Source organism: Xiphophorus hellerii, chromosome 24, assembly GCF_003331165.1.
Source record: "Xiphophorus hellerii strain 12219 chromosome 24, Xiphophorus_hellerii-4.1, whole genome shotgun sequence".
In the NCBI taxonomy this organism is placed as follows: Eukaryota; Metazoa; Chordata; class Actinopteri; order Cyprinodontiformes; family Poeciliidae; genus Xiphophorus; species Xiphophorus hellerii.
This window is the reverse complement of record NC_045695.1, coordinates 7,290,724-7,305,156: the sequence shown is the minus strand read 5'-3', so window position 1 is coordinate 7,305,156 and position 14,433 is coordinate 7,290,724. Positions and strand designations below refer to the sequence as shown.

Below are 14,433 nucleotides of genomic sequence, written 5' to 3'. Positions count from 1 at the left end.
TTGGATAAAAAACTGAAACACTGTTGATTTACTGGGATTTTATCTGACATAATTTAGAAATTGAATGAAAACGAAGCATGATTTTTAAATAAAATAAATAAATAAAAATCTTAAAGGTGTATGCAATTAAAATGCCAATCCATTTCCACTTGAGAATGAGGTGCAGTTTCACCTTCCAGGAGGAAAATATATATAGTGAAGAAGAGCAAAGCTGGTCGAGACAGAACAACACACTGTAATCATCTTTTTATTCTCTACAACAGACTCAAGTTTCATTTGGATTCAGCATTTTATTTATGGCAGACCAATAGGTGAAATAAAAAAAATGGTTATTATAGTAACCTCTGAAATCCTTTTCATCATTCTAACACCAGAGCACAGAACACATTTACATCAGTTACAGCTAAATAGATAAGTTAGAGTTAAATCATTGCCAAATTTGATCGTACAACTAACACAACAGAGGTTGCACTGCTAATTTGTTTTAGCAGTACATCTGCTGCTGCTGATGAGAAACGGCTCTCTGGCTCACGTATGTGATGTGAGCCAGGGTCAAGTAGAAAACAGGTGTTAATGAAAGCAAGTAAAAAAAAAATTAAACAAAGATAAATATGAGACTTGTTCAACAGTAAATTGCATATTGACAAAAAATAAACACATTTTCCAGTGTAGTATTGCTTTAAATTTGGCTTTGCAAATACAAATGTGCATTGAGTTTTTTTACCCCCCATCAGTCTCATGGCTTAGGCAGACCTCAAAAAAGTGAGTCAGATGGTTTTTACTGTTAGTACATTTCTAACTTAGCACTAAGTTTTATTTTATTAGTCATTTTTAGTGTTTCACCAAACAAACTTGCACTTTGCAATAGATTATAGAAATTTAACAGCTAAAGTGCCTCAATAGCAATGAAAAACTTCCCATTTATTGCATTATTAAGGATGAGACCCAAGTTGGAACCATTGAACAGAGTTCAGTAGAAAGCCTCTTCTGATGTTTTTCCTCTTACCATGAACAAATTTGCACTTTTATTGACCATTAATGATGAAAGGAATGGATTTTAAGATCAGAAAGAATATGTTTTTAAGTTACAGGGGTTCTAAAACGTCAAAGAACCAAATTACTGATAAAAGTTTGTTGGTTTTTTTTGCTTAAGAGGCAGTGCAAGTCAATATAACATTATGAGCACCTTTAAATATTGCTTGAAAAATTAAAGTAGAAATGGGTGTTAATTTGGAGCTGGAAACATAAGGTTTTAGCTGTGTTAAGCCCTGAGGTTTTCTGAAAACCAAACATTTTCTAGATGTTTTATTGTAGTTTATCAAATTAAAACAAGGATAAATACAACTGTTCTCTCTTTTTTTTTTTTTTTGCTGTGGTCCCATAATGCTCCCATCAGTTACAAACATTTTTTTAAACTATTAGTTACTCTTTTGCAGTTCATAAACCTTTATAAACGCTGGTGCATTAATGGCTGATTTTTGGTGTTTTTGGTAACTTCATAGCTGGCTTGTTGGTTCCTTTAAAAGTTCATTATTTCATATGGAGATGAAATATACAGTTAAAAGTTTTATAGCAACTCCTAATGGGAATGAACCACATGAACTCCCTTTTCCAGGACTGAATGATTATACACCATAAAACTAAAATAATTTCTAAAGTTAGAAAGTTGGAGCCAGAATTATAGATACACCCACTAACATTTGGTTTAAAGTTAAGCCTACACCAAACAGTATGTAGAAAATATTTATATATATATTTGTTGAAATTGTCATAACAGTATGGTATGAGACAGATAATCTGTGGGAAAAAAATAATCAAGCTCCTCTGCCTTCTCCCAGTGCTAACTAGAAACAGCCAATCAGAGCAAGGAGGCGGGTCTTAGCGCTGTCTATCACTTGCAGTGCGATTAACAGCGGCAAAGAAGGAGGAAGAGCTGTTTATCAGTAATCAGTGTAACTTATTGTCATGAAATGGTGACAGTTTTAATAAATATGTACATAACATAATCTTTATTAAAGTTACAAACTGCAGCTTTAAGTGTTATGTTGTGTAATGACTCCACTGTGGAAAAAAAAGCATTTATACGCATCATTATGAGTGAATGCACAGTTTTCACAGGAACTTTGACTGACAGTGACAGTGTGTGTGTGGGGGGGGGGGGTTTAATCAAGATTTAACTATTGAACTTCTCTATGGCATCTTGTTCATTTAAAACTGTCATATTTATGGACCAGAGCAAATAAAATACTATCTTGGATACCAGTGAAAAGAGCAGCAACAACATTAGGAAAGAAAAAGGAAATTGTTGGTCCAATAACAGAAGAAAAGACGAAGCGAAGTGACATCCTCGTGCCTACCAGCTGTTATGGCTTCATTACTTCGTGAACAGTAGGGACGGCTTCATCGATAGCTGGCAGGAAGTTTCCTGGTCCCTGGTTTGGCACATGGATTAGTTCAAGGTTTTAAAGTTAAATGAAATGATGAAGAGTGGCACAAACTACTGGCAGCTTCTGTCCACACAGCTAACAGCTCTCATCATATGACGATTTAAATGACAGAAATTGGTCCTGGCTTCAAATCTGAAGCAGTTTCAGAGGTTGGTCTCGTCCCAGGTTGGGTCGTTCATGTTCTTCAGAACCCGCCTGACGATTCTCTCCAGCTCTTTTCTCGCTCGCTGCTCCTCCTCCAGCGTTCGCTTTATTCTCTTGTTGTCCTGGAAAACAGAAGGAGACAGATTAACAAAGAAAGAAAGGAAAAATTAGGAACTCTGGGACAAAAAAAATCCCAATACTATAACAAAGCAGAAATCACACCTCGCATTTGAATTTACACCACACATTTTATGCACATAAAATGTAACCTAAAATGAAAGAAAACTGGTAAGACCAATACCAACTGCTTGTTTAGTATGTATCCCATAATGCTAAACTGAAAACAACAAAAATTTAGATATCAAAATGATAATTTTATTTTATTTTTTTCAATCCAACCTCAATTTTGGGCCTGGAATAAAATAGAATATAGGCAGGAGAAAAAAAAAGACAGAAAGAGGAAACTGACCTGCTTGAGTTCCTGAACCTCATCTCTGAGGCTATAAACGGTGTCCACCAGACTCCTGCAGGAGAAAAAATATATAATTTATACCCCACAATGTGTTTACATGTCGATTCAAAACAAGGAGAAAAAGGGGAAACTACGTTCACAAAAATAAAAATACAACCAATGCAAAAAGCTGAATGTCAGTTGCAGGAGGTCATTTTTTTAAGTAGAACTTAATCCAAAACTACTGGTGCAAAATAAAATAAGCATGCAAGTTCTGCTTTAATATTTTTCTACTCCCAACCATCCATATGTAGACATATAGGAATATTATTAATAAAAATCAGCAAAGGTATTAGTCTACACATATGCTTTAACACACATAATGTTAATATACTATAAAAAATATCACAATGAAATGGATTTGTACCTGTACAGCTGTCACTAAGCCCTTTAAATTAGCCAAGTGAAGTAAAATAGAACTAATCACATTTAAAACAAAATCGTTGATGCATTGCAATGCATAAGTTCATCAAACAATTGACCTGTGTTTAAATATGATGCGCATACAATCAGATTTATTACCGTTCCTCCACTACAGTTTGACCGTTGCTCCTCGTTTCTTCAACAATAATCTTCTCCTCCTCTGGGAACAGCATATGGACATCTTTTCTGCTGGAGCCTAAGACAATAAAAGTAAAAAGTAACCAGAGAATTTCACAACTTAAGCAAGTAAAAAATCTACACTTAATTGTTATTCTTAAATGATGTTATCAGACATTTTTAAAAAGTATTTGGAAGATTCCAGCAACACACTGACATCCACATAGCATCTATCACACACTTTGAGTCAGCAGAAACGGTTCACAACAACATCTTACGAGAAAACGAGGCGGTCCTGTGACTCTGATTAGTCCAGATACTGTCATAATCGGAGTCTTCTGATTGGTCAGAAGATAGCAGGTTACTAGGGAGCGCAGCCACTGTGAGGCTGGTCTCAGCCAGCACATGGTTGTGCATGAGGTCAGTTCCCTGCCATGCTTTACGGTGCCATAAAACACCAAATTACATGTTTTGGGGGATGAGGGAATAAAATCAAATGATATTGGATAAAGGATGAAGAAGGTTTTGGAAAAACCATAAAGTCGGTTTGGACAAGAATCACAAACAAAATAGGAAAATGCATGACAACACAAGGACAAATCAAAAATAAGAATGGTTTGTTTGGGACAAATAAGAAAATAGAGAATGGATGAGGGTGACATAAGAGGTTGAATGAATATCAGAGAAAAGAGAGGAGAGAGAAAAACGTGTTAGTATAAAGAGCTTAGAAGAAAAAGTGATTCATAATACTAACAGTTTGAGACACTGTGTGTGGATATGGATGCATAGAAGTGAAGTGACTCACTGGAGTTTAGAGTCTGGCGAGTCTTTGCACTCGTGCAGTAAGCCTCGATCACCTTCAGTATCTGAGCGTCCTCCTCCAGAGCCGCTGTGCCTGACGCACCAGAGGAAGATGGGAGGAACAGAAACATGACAGATGTTGAAGATGCATCCAAACGTTTTAATGCGGAAGAAGAAACCAGTAAAAAAGCTCATTTGTTTTCATCTCTTACGCTGCTGTGTTTACATAATCAATCTATGCATGAAATAATTTGAAAAAACAGGTAGTATTAAACACAGATGCATTAATAATCTTAACAGTTTGGACTATGAAGGCCGTAGCTATGAAGTGATTTTAGGCTTTTCTGCTAAAACCTGTTAATCTATTTTCAGATTCTGGCATGGTTTTGTGAAAAACAGTGAATATATACATTTGGACAAAGTTACTAAAACCATTTTCAAGATTATTTTCCAAACCCTGGCGCCTGTGCTGAGCTTACTCTTTCTGGCAGTGAAATCTTCCTCCGATGGTTTCCTCTCTGGTTTTCTTATGGTAGGGAGCAGCGGCCTCTTGTTTTTGGGACTTTTACTTACATCCTTTAAAAGACAAAATCAGTGCAAAAAAAAAAGAAAGAAAAGCACAGACTTACAGGTGTAACTGCAAGAACATTTGGTTCAAATTTACATACAAGTCAAGTTTCTTTGTACAGCACATTTCTTTAACAAGGTGCTTTACACCATAAAAACATCTTACAATAACTCATAATGACACAAGCAATATACATCATATTTTGTCAAACACAATCATCAAAATCTCCAAGCAAACACACATCAAATGTATCAATCAATGCTCCGGTCATTATGAATCAAAAGAGACCCTAAACAGGAGGTTAAATGTTCTTCAGGTGATAGAAGGCTGACTTTTTTTAACGGTTTATGTGTCTTTGAAGGCTCAGGTTCGAGTCCGCCACTAATTACTAGCTGAACTAGCTGAAGCTGTGTGCTAACTTTCCACACTGTTTATAAAAATATTCAAAACCCTTTTATGTTCCTCCCACTTCACAATTACGTCTTACTTTGTGTGGGTCTATAAGAAGGTTCGTGTGAACGGGTTTGTGATCGGCACCTCTTTGAAGCACAGAGCAGCAGACGGTCGTAGTGGAGGTGCAGGGCGAAGGCAGCTCAGGGTCCAGGGTTTGGGGGTGCTCGGTGGCTCCAGCGGTCCCCACATGGGGCTGCTACTGGAAATTGCCCCATTTAAGGAGGGATGAGGCAGGGTGTTGTAAGGGCTCCCCCCACGAGACTCAGAGTATCTGGAGTGAGTGGCAGGATGGGAGGGCAACTAGAAGCAACACAGTGAAGACGAGAAAGACAAATGAATGAGCAGCGAGGGTCGATGTCCATTAACTCGCTGGCTGATAATACAACATAGAGCCTTACTGTGTAACAAACATCCTGAAGCTTGCACACTTGAGGTGGTGTGGTGTGTGTGTGTTTGGTGAGGAGGTCCAACCAGTCTTGTAGATCATGTTGACTGCTACAAGCTATCTGCGTGCGCTCACATTGGCCTCCTGCTCAACAACAGGCACACAGTTAGAGATGATGTGTTATTTAATAATAAAGCTCATGGAGTGGATTATTTTTTGGAACAATATGAGCTCTGTTGAAAGGATTTTATTTTGAAAATAGAGAGAAAAGAGGGAGTGACCAGATATTTCAAAAGCATTCTTCAGGTTTTCTCCATCTTCAATTCTGGAGATGAGCATTCCTGATAAAGGCATTTTCCCCTACAAATAGAAACACAGAGTAGCTCCCCTTAGTGCTGGTAACCATTTCCTTTAATGTTTCTGAGCCTGAATAACAATTCATATGAATATTTGTGCAATATAATGATGATTCAATGGCTATAAACATACCTGGTATATGAATCCACTCATCCGGAGGCTAGCTGAGAGCATGAGCAGAGTGTGAGGGAACAGGATGAGGAAGCGTTCATTTGACTCCTGGAAGAAACACAAAAGTGGTTCACCAAATTCTGCTGGTTTCAACTCACAGGTGACATAACAATTCGGACTTCAACAGGTAAAAAGTGAAACTCAACACCTCCCTCACAGAGTTTTGTACCTGGCAATTCTGCGTGTGAACTTTGACTTGGGACATGTGGAGAACTGGGCCGAGAGTTTTAATATCTTCTCCTTCCCAGTTTCTGATTGGCTCAGTCAGAATCTGTAGCTCCAGGTTCTTCCTCTTTCTTACCTCCTCACACTCTGCCTGCGTTAAAACACACTCTGGTAACTAAGGCTCTAAAAAAAAACTCCTCAAAATGGGATGTAAAACTGATTCACAACTGGAAAAGAAGCATTCTCACTGCAAGGCTTTTGAAGGCTGCCATGGCAGCACTGAGGTCAGCTTGGTCGGGGTGTTGCTCCTAAAAGACGATCAGAATATCAAAAACAAGAATGTGCATCTCTTGAAGTTTTGGGTCTATAAACAGACCCTTACTTCCATATGTCTGTCCAGTTCTTTCAGCAGTGCTGGGTATCTTTCCATTCTGGTGAAGGGTTTACTCAGACTGACTGTTAGTGTCAGGTTGCCAGGACTGGACGCTCCTTTTGACTCCATATATTGACTAAGATCATCACTGTGAGACACATTCATTAACATGTTAGTCTAAAGTATTTGTAGTTTCAAAGCGTGTTCAGAGTTTGAGTCCATACCTGTGTTGTGTGAGCACACTGACTGCAGATGGGTGATTGGAGCAGTAAGCCACATATATGGCCTTCATCTCAGGCATCAGGTTCAGAAAGAAACCCCCGATTTTCTGTTGGTTCTCTGGAAGCCTACACAAATTACACTGTAATATCAGACTGAATGGAAAAATGTTTATTTCTGCAATTATACAGAAAAAAATGCAACAAATTCAGCTGACCACTAGATGTCTCTGCTGCTACATCTACTTCTGACTTGAAGTTCATTTAAAAGTACTTTAAAACATACCAAAAAAAAGTCCTACGTGTTTCTCTTAGCAGTTTTGAATCCAACAAAAAATGAAGGAATTTTGCAAAGACAAAAACAAACTGACTTGGTCTGTTCATCCAAGGACTGGACAAGCATCTGCTGGAATGTAGAGATCTCTTCCAGATTTCCCTGAATATGACCGATGTCAACACTGCTGAGTCTGTAAAGCAGAAGAAAATCATTTTGAGACGTACATGCTTTAATGTAAAATTTTATTTATTCAGTGTTGGGGTGAGGAACACCTACCTGTCTGTGGGGTGAAGTGGACGTAGGTATGTCCCCAGGAGACTCTGTAGCTCCCTTGAATATTCACTTTCTGCCTCCAGGATGTTCTGTAGGACCTGTAAGGGACACAAAGTAATTAAAAAGGAATCCTTTTTACACTTCTCCATGTTTTCCATGAATCTCTTAAGAAAATGAACGTAAATTTATACAGAGAAACATCAAGACAGCTGTGATTAATTGTTGGGCTGAAACGATTAATCGGATTAATTGTGGTTAGTAAATTATTGAAATGATACTTACTAATTTAGTAAGTGATTAAGAGCAGTATACACTCAAAAAATGCATGAAAAAATTTAGAGCAATAATTATGCGAAGAATGTACAAAACATAAAGGATTTGCATTTAAGATAAAAAAAAAAACACATCTGTCTGTAGATATGTTTTAGCCAAAACTCCTCAAGAGGAAGTGTGTAGCTTTTCCTTGTTGTTGCATTTTAGGGAATAAAATGTTTATTTTCTCATTTTAAAAAGGAATTGAATTATTTTTTATTCTTATATTTTAATGTATTTCTAAATTTGTAAAAGAAAAAAAAAGAATTAAATAAATAATCTGTAGAATGTGCCATCTTTTATCCGAATAATCAACAGAAAAAAATATGGTTTAATCAATTACTAAAATAATTGTTAGTTCCAGTCCTAATTTATTGGGGAGAAAAAGCTGTAAAACTTCTTAAAGATACAGAAAATCCTTGAAGTTCAACATAAATCTCAAAGGCTTTCAGAAATGTAGTCAATTAAAAGCAAACTGGGCAGTTAAAGCGTCCTGGGGGAGTGACAACACACCGTCCAGTAGTGTAGTTTACGCTTCCTTTGATACTGGATTTTCATTTCACCACACAAGTTAATTTACAGATCTTGCAACAACTACAGAAATCTAGCAAGAATGATGCTTCCGACAACTGTACATTTTTAGCTGAAACAAGAAGTGAGGTGTGAAACCATCTAAAACAGTAACATATGCTATACTGCCATCATAATTGTATTTCTGACTCACGCTGGTGTAGTGAAAAACTCTTATTAGACTAAACCAGACAAAATGAAGCAGATTTTATGGAACATCAAGTCTTTTAGGGTCTGCGCATCACTTTTCATGCTCTGAGAGACACGTAGCATTTATAGTGGAAAAATATGTATGTGGCGGTTTAAGATACGTAACAACTCATCTGTCAATACTGCGTTAAGGTACACACTAGCTTATTTTTTAACATGTTTTATGAAAAAATGTATTAGTATAGTAGGTGAATGAAAGAGGTCATTATAGTTAGTGATCATAAAAATGCCCAAAGGCCTACATCTTCATCTGAGCTAGTTTATTTAATAAATAAAACCAGGATCCTATTTTTTTTTTTGTCTTTGCATTAGTGTCCAGGAACAGCTTTCACTCCAGGCACGACCTGTATGGGATCGTATAAAGAACACTGAGGTTCCTCAACCAGAGATAAGACTGTCTGCAGAGACTGTGACATCTTGCTACATTATTAAAAACACTCAAACACACTCATACCAGAAAGAGCCCACCCTGAGGCAAGGCTGCCCCAGAAACCACTGAGATGGAAGAAATAACCTACATTACATTGGCCACACTCTGTCAACACAGACCTGATGCATGCATGGGTGCCATGTGGGCTCCACAAATCATGCCATGCTTGCATACACACAGAGACATGGCTATGAGATAGTCAATTAAATGTGTGAATCAAAGATAATTGATTGCGACAGCCCATAAAGGCAGACACACAATGTGAAAATCATCCTCCAAGCCTGAGTCACCACTAACCTTAAAAGCTGCATCAGAAAAAAAAAAACCATACAAACAAACAAAATAAAACAAGTTTTATTTTTCAATTTTTCGCAAACCATAGCCAAACATGTAACCTAAACCAAACTGGATTCTTACAGACTAAACCACGCTCTATGTATGTACAGTATTGTGGTAGGAGACTTTCAGCTAGCTTGTTAAATAAACATTAGTGAACACAATAGGAGGTTAGATTTCTTGACACACTGATACTCACCATGTTGTAATAGGTCTTTGAGATGATGGTGGTGTCAAAACCTTTTGGGGGACTTTTCAGAGTCCCACACTTTGGCTTGTCTGTCGTTTTGTCTGAAAACAGAACAAAGTCTTCCTGCTCCAATCAAAGGACAACACATGTTACAAGCACAACATTCGAAAGCATCTCTGTTTATTAGACCGTCATTGAAAAAAGAATTAATGTTCAATTCCTCTTATATAGATTCCTTACACCATCACACCTTTCTATAAAGCGTGATTTATTTAAAATGGGTCTTTCTCTATCGTGATCATTGGAGCTTATAGCTAATGAAACCCCAAAATTCAATTTCCCAGAAAATTTGAATGTGACACAAAATCAACAAAAGTAAAAAAAAATTAATTTTAAAACAGAAGTGTTATGTTAGGCCTATGCAATCATGGGAAAGATGGCTAGCTTGACAATAATTAAGCAAATTGTAATTTATACCAGCCAAAAACAGGGTAAGACATAAAAGGTCTTTGCTAAAAGAAGGTGATCACAAAGTGCTGTATACGAGCATAACATTAGAAAGTTAAGTGAAAGGAAAAAGTGTGGTTAAAAAGTAACCACACTTATAACTGCAAGAGAGAAAAAAACTGTCAAGCAAAGCAAACTCTAGAGCTTTGTTGTTTATGTAAAGCAGCCGTGTCCCAGAGACATCAGAAACCTGAGCTTGAGTTTCAACAACTCAAAAAGTTAAACACGCTATGATAAACACTGGGTGTGTAATGAACATCCATGATACATTTAATTTCTTTTAACTGAACTTTTTTATATTTTTTGAGATTGAAGTGAAGCTGAAGAAACACTCAAAAAGTACATTTATCAAACTCTTGTTGTGGACTCAAAAAGTCAAATCACTGATGATGTAACCTCACTAGTCTGTGTAGACGATCAAAGGTTATACGTAGGTGATTCCATGATGTTATTATGATCATTATAGTTCTGCATGACTACTAACAGGCATGTTGTTATAATCATTCCAGTTAAATACACATTGCAATGTAAAGCCAGGATAAATCTGTCTTTTCTGGATAATGAGTATCTTACTCTACTTAAAGAGTTCAAAATGAATGAAAATATTTCAACAGGGCATATGTATCCTCTACTACAGCTTAGCCTGCTGCTCTCTAAGTTGTTGTTTTCTGTCAGGAATTTCCTTTTTTAGCCTTTTCAAGCTTCAGGAACTTCCTTTCTTTGTGTCCACTTGAAGCTTCCTGAATTTGGAAGCAGCACAGCAAACCTCCTGGCTATAGACGAGCCATGAGGAACTGATCATCCTGACTGTAGTAGCAGCTGCACAGACTCAAATATAAGTTCAGTTCTTACAGCGTCTCTGACACCAATTATTATAAAGAAGTGAAAATCCAAATAGCATGTTGATGTTTCAATAGCTTCAACTAAATGCTTTCAGTATTTGTAATGCACCCACCGCCTCCTTTCAGCTCCCGTACGTAGTTACTGGGGAACCACCCAGTCTTGTCGTTCAGCGAGCCTTCCCACCAGCCCCCCTCCACCTGCTTGGTCACACAGATGACGTCACCCTTGGAGAAGGAGAGCTCATCCTCGTTGGTCGGCTGGAAGGCGAAACGTGCTTTGACCAGCAGCTGGCCGCACACGCCGCCATCCGACATGTCCTACGATGGAGCAGAGAGGCCGTTTTAATGGGAAAACACAGCAACGTCTGGCTGGAGTTGCGACCCCGGCGTTGGCAGCATGACTCACCAGGCTGCGGTACTGAGGCTGCTGCAGCTTAGAGGAGCGACTTTGAGTGTTCAGAGAGTCGAATGATTTGATCCGTATATTGGAGGAGTGCGGCACACATACGCCGTCTCCTGGGACGGACAACTCTGCAGGCACACAGCAGGAAACAAAACCATAACACCCGAAAACTTGCAAAAGAGATGAAGACTTAATATGGCCCCAAACACCTGACTCTTACCTTCAGTGGCTTTGTTAAGAGCAACTAAGGAGTTTAGTACTTTGGAGAAGTTCAGTCCCTGCAGGAGGTCACTCACTACAAAAGGCTTGAAAACAAACAGCAATTTTTAGCATTATTTTTTATAACTTTTTTTTTTTTTACCCTAGTCAAAGTTTGTTTTTGAACAACCTGGACAGTGGGCCAAAATTTCAGAAGTTCTCTCTGACGGGGGAAAAAAAAAAAAAAAAGCTTTTCTCACCTTTTGAGAAACTCTTCGTTAAGATAAATGCAATAAATGAATCTGGTTTGCATTCTAAGAAGTATATCACCCTAAAAATGAAGCAAAACTGAGTCAAACGCTGCATTAATTCTCTGATCCAACTTTGGTCTGAAGGCGGATTAAGTCTGAGCTTCCCTCTTGTAATCGCTCGATCACACATGTTACTGGCAACACACACAGCCAGAATCAAAACGCCTCCGAAGCTCCTAATCCTGTGTAAACCACACACACCAACATGTTTATATTAGCAAATTGTGAAGATGGAGCCATATGTGACGAGGATTTTAACTTTTAATACATTATTTCAGATCGTTTGCAAACCGAGGTTTTAGTTTTCTATAGCTTGTTTGTTTTCAGTGTAGCGTTCTTTTTAAAGGTTATCGTGGCAAATTAAACTGCAAAATCGTAACAGCATAACGAGCCAAACACTTCAAGATACATTCTTTTGCATTTAATCTCACCAAAACACTTTGTGCCAACTGACTACAGCTAACGCACAATGACCCAAAACTGGTAATCGAGGGTAAAATTAGGCAAAAGAAAAAAGAAAATTGTACAGTGATCCCTCAGCTTGAATCAAAGTTTTACTTATGCTGCAATGAATTTGTCAATTGTTGTTTCTACATACCCTAGTCTTAACATTCGATTTTAGAGAGGGATATAAAAAATATTAGGTATTTATTTTTGCTATTGCAGCTTCTATTAAATTAATTAAATCTTTATGTAATAAATGGAAACAAGTAACATCCATTTGTTTATTAAAAAATTACAAGACAAAATTTAAGGTCTACTTAATTGAAAAATATTAACCAAAGGCTACATCTGCTAAGCTAAAGTTAAAAAGCAACTCTAAGGAAAAGCAGGACTGGAATGTGATGCAGTGAAAGTGAGAGTTTAAAGCGCCTGTACATTTTATGACTTTACCAAATGAATTTCACTAAAAAGAGGAGCAATTTTCTCCTTTTCAATCAGTTTTAGTAGAAAAACATAACTTACAAAAACCATACACTCAGAAAAATGACCTTGAAGTTCAGTGTTTTAATCACTCTCCCATTTAAACAGGTAAGAATGATTAAATACTGCTAATATTTTTATTTTGTCACCATATGCTTAAAACAGAAGTTTGTGTTAGATTAAGCAGCTTACTTCACTACAGTTTACATGATTTACAGCTACCATGAGGAATACAAGCTTTTCTACAGCTACAGTCAAACATCCAGCAGCGTTTTTTTTATCTGACCGCTTCTTGTGCTGCTTCCGTTAATCAAAGTCCGAGTCGCCGCCGCTCGCCCTCCTCTCTGTAATCCTCTTCTGTGGGACACTCGGTCTGGCCTGTCCTCCGCCTGCTTCACGACTGTCTGGGGGAATTACTCCCGACTGCTCGTAACGGAGACCTTGGCTTCCAGTGACATGGCTGCCATTCCTCTAATCAAGCTGATTGGAAAATCCACTGGATGCCTGGCAGACTACGTTACATCAGCCCACTCTTCCCCTCCCCCTCATTTTATCCATTTCACGCTCTCACCATCGCTCCTCAAGGATTCAAGATTTTATTTTATTTTTTTATTTAATAAAAGCCCATCTATCTTACAAATACACAAAACCTTGTTAGGAGTCTACATGCTGCACATTATGATCCCACTCTTCTTTTTCCCACGGCTAAAATCAATACTGTGTGAGAGGATGTTTGTCATTTTGTACATTATTCACTGGATCTCTCTGCATTCTCACTGAGAAGGAGGTCATAACCTGCCATGACCCATTTAGAAATGCAGACAGAGGCATACGCCCTCTGTTGTCCTTTTGAACTGTGACAGAAAGACAAATACCAAACTGTCCCTGAATTTAATTTATACCCCACAGAGAAGATTAAAAAACATCAAAATGCATTGCGATCCTATTCAAGACGCACTCATTTAGGAATCAGTTCCACAGACTTAACATTTCTGTCAAGTACAAAACAAAAAAAAAAAAAAATCAACATCCTATCAAAGTGAATCTGTGCCTCCTGTTTCCATAACTACCAATGAACCACAGGCAGCAAATACATATTTTGGGAGCAGCCAAAGTGAGGACAAAAATAATCTCTCTCGCTTGTTTTGAATCCGCAGCCAAAGTATTTGCTACCCTACAGATATTTCTGGTTGTTGTTATATTTTCTACCTAGTCAATATGAAAACAAAATATTTTTTTCCCCAAATAAACATTTGGAATAAGTTGTGGTGCAGGACTACTGCTTTGCAGAAGTCAGTGATACTGGAGGGCAACAAAAAATTATCTTGCTACAGCAGTTAAATCAGACTTAACTCCTGACTTTGACTAGGCCACTCGAGAAACCCTCATTTTGCTTTTATGAGTCTTTCTTGCTGGTTTGCATTAAATCACAATCCTGCCACATCACTCAAATGTACTCCAGCTTAAAACTGACAGCCAGACATTTTCCTTGACATAATTCATTGTTGCAATAAATA

General features: G+C 37.7%; 1 protein-coding gene across 2 annotated transcripts in view; it reads right to left on the bottom strand.

The window, feature by feature from the left end:
- Window positions 1-231: 231 nt before the first annotated feature.
- The window catches only part of LOC116715779 (rho guanine nucleotide exchange factor 7-like), a 40,097-nt gene continuing 25,895 nt past the window's right edge, over window positions 232-14,433 (bottom strand). The window contains exons 4-23 of one of the 2 annotated variants that reach the window (XM_032556416.1): window positions 11,704-11,788; window positions 11,487-11,611; window positions 11,194-11,398; window positions 9,741-9,832; window positions 7,687-7,781; window positions 7,505-7,600; window positions 7,140-7,262; window positions 6,925-7,063; window positions 6,791-6,850; window positions 6,547-6,693; window positions 6,339-6,425; window positions 6,131-6,209; window positions 5,863-5,993; window positions 5,549-5,764; window positions 4,923-5,019; window positions 4,448-4,537; window positions 3,921-4,079; window positions 3,625-3,721; window positions 3,061-3,115; window positions 232-2,713 (exon numbers count right to left, since the gene is read on the bottom strand). In XM_032556416.1, coding sequence (XP_032412307.1) covers window positions 2,591-2,713; window positions 3,061-3,115; window positions 3,625-3,721; window positions 3,921-4,079; window positions 4,448-4,537; window positions 4,923-5,019; window positions 5,549-5,764; window positions 5,863-5,993; window positions 6,131-6,209; window positions 6,339-6,425; window positions 6,547-6,693; window positions 6,791-6,850; window positions 6,925-7,063; window positions 7,140-7,262; window positions 7,505-7,600; window positions 7,687-7,781; window positions 9,741-9,832; window positions 11,194-11,398; window positions 11,487-11,611; window positions 11,704-11,788 — 2,301 coding nt within the window. In that variant the 3' untranslated portion in view covers window positions 232-2,590. The remainder of the gene's footprint in view (window positions 2,714-3,060; window positions 3,116-3,624; window positions 3,722-3,920; window positions 4,080-4,447; window positions 4,538-4,922; window positions 5,020-5,548; window positions 5,765-5,862; window positions 5,994-6,130; window positions 6,210-6,338; window positions 6,426-6,546; window positions 6,694-6,790; window positions 6,851-6,924; window positions 7,064-7,139; window positions 7,263-7,504; window positions 7,601-7,686; window positions 7,782-9,740; window positions 9,833-11,193; window positions 11,399-11,486; window positions 11,612-11,703; window positions 11,789-14,433) is intronic. The other variant, XM_032556417.1, reaches the window with a different exon arrangement.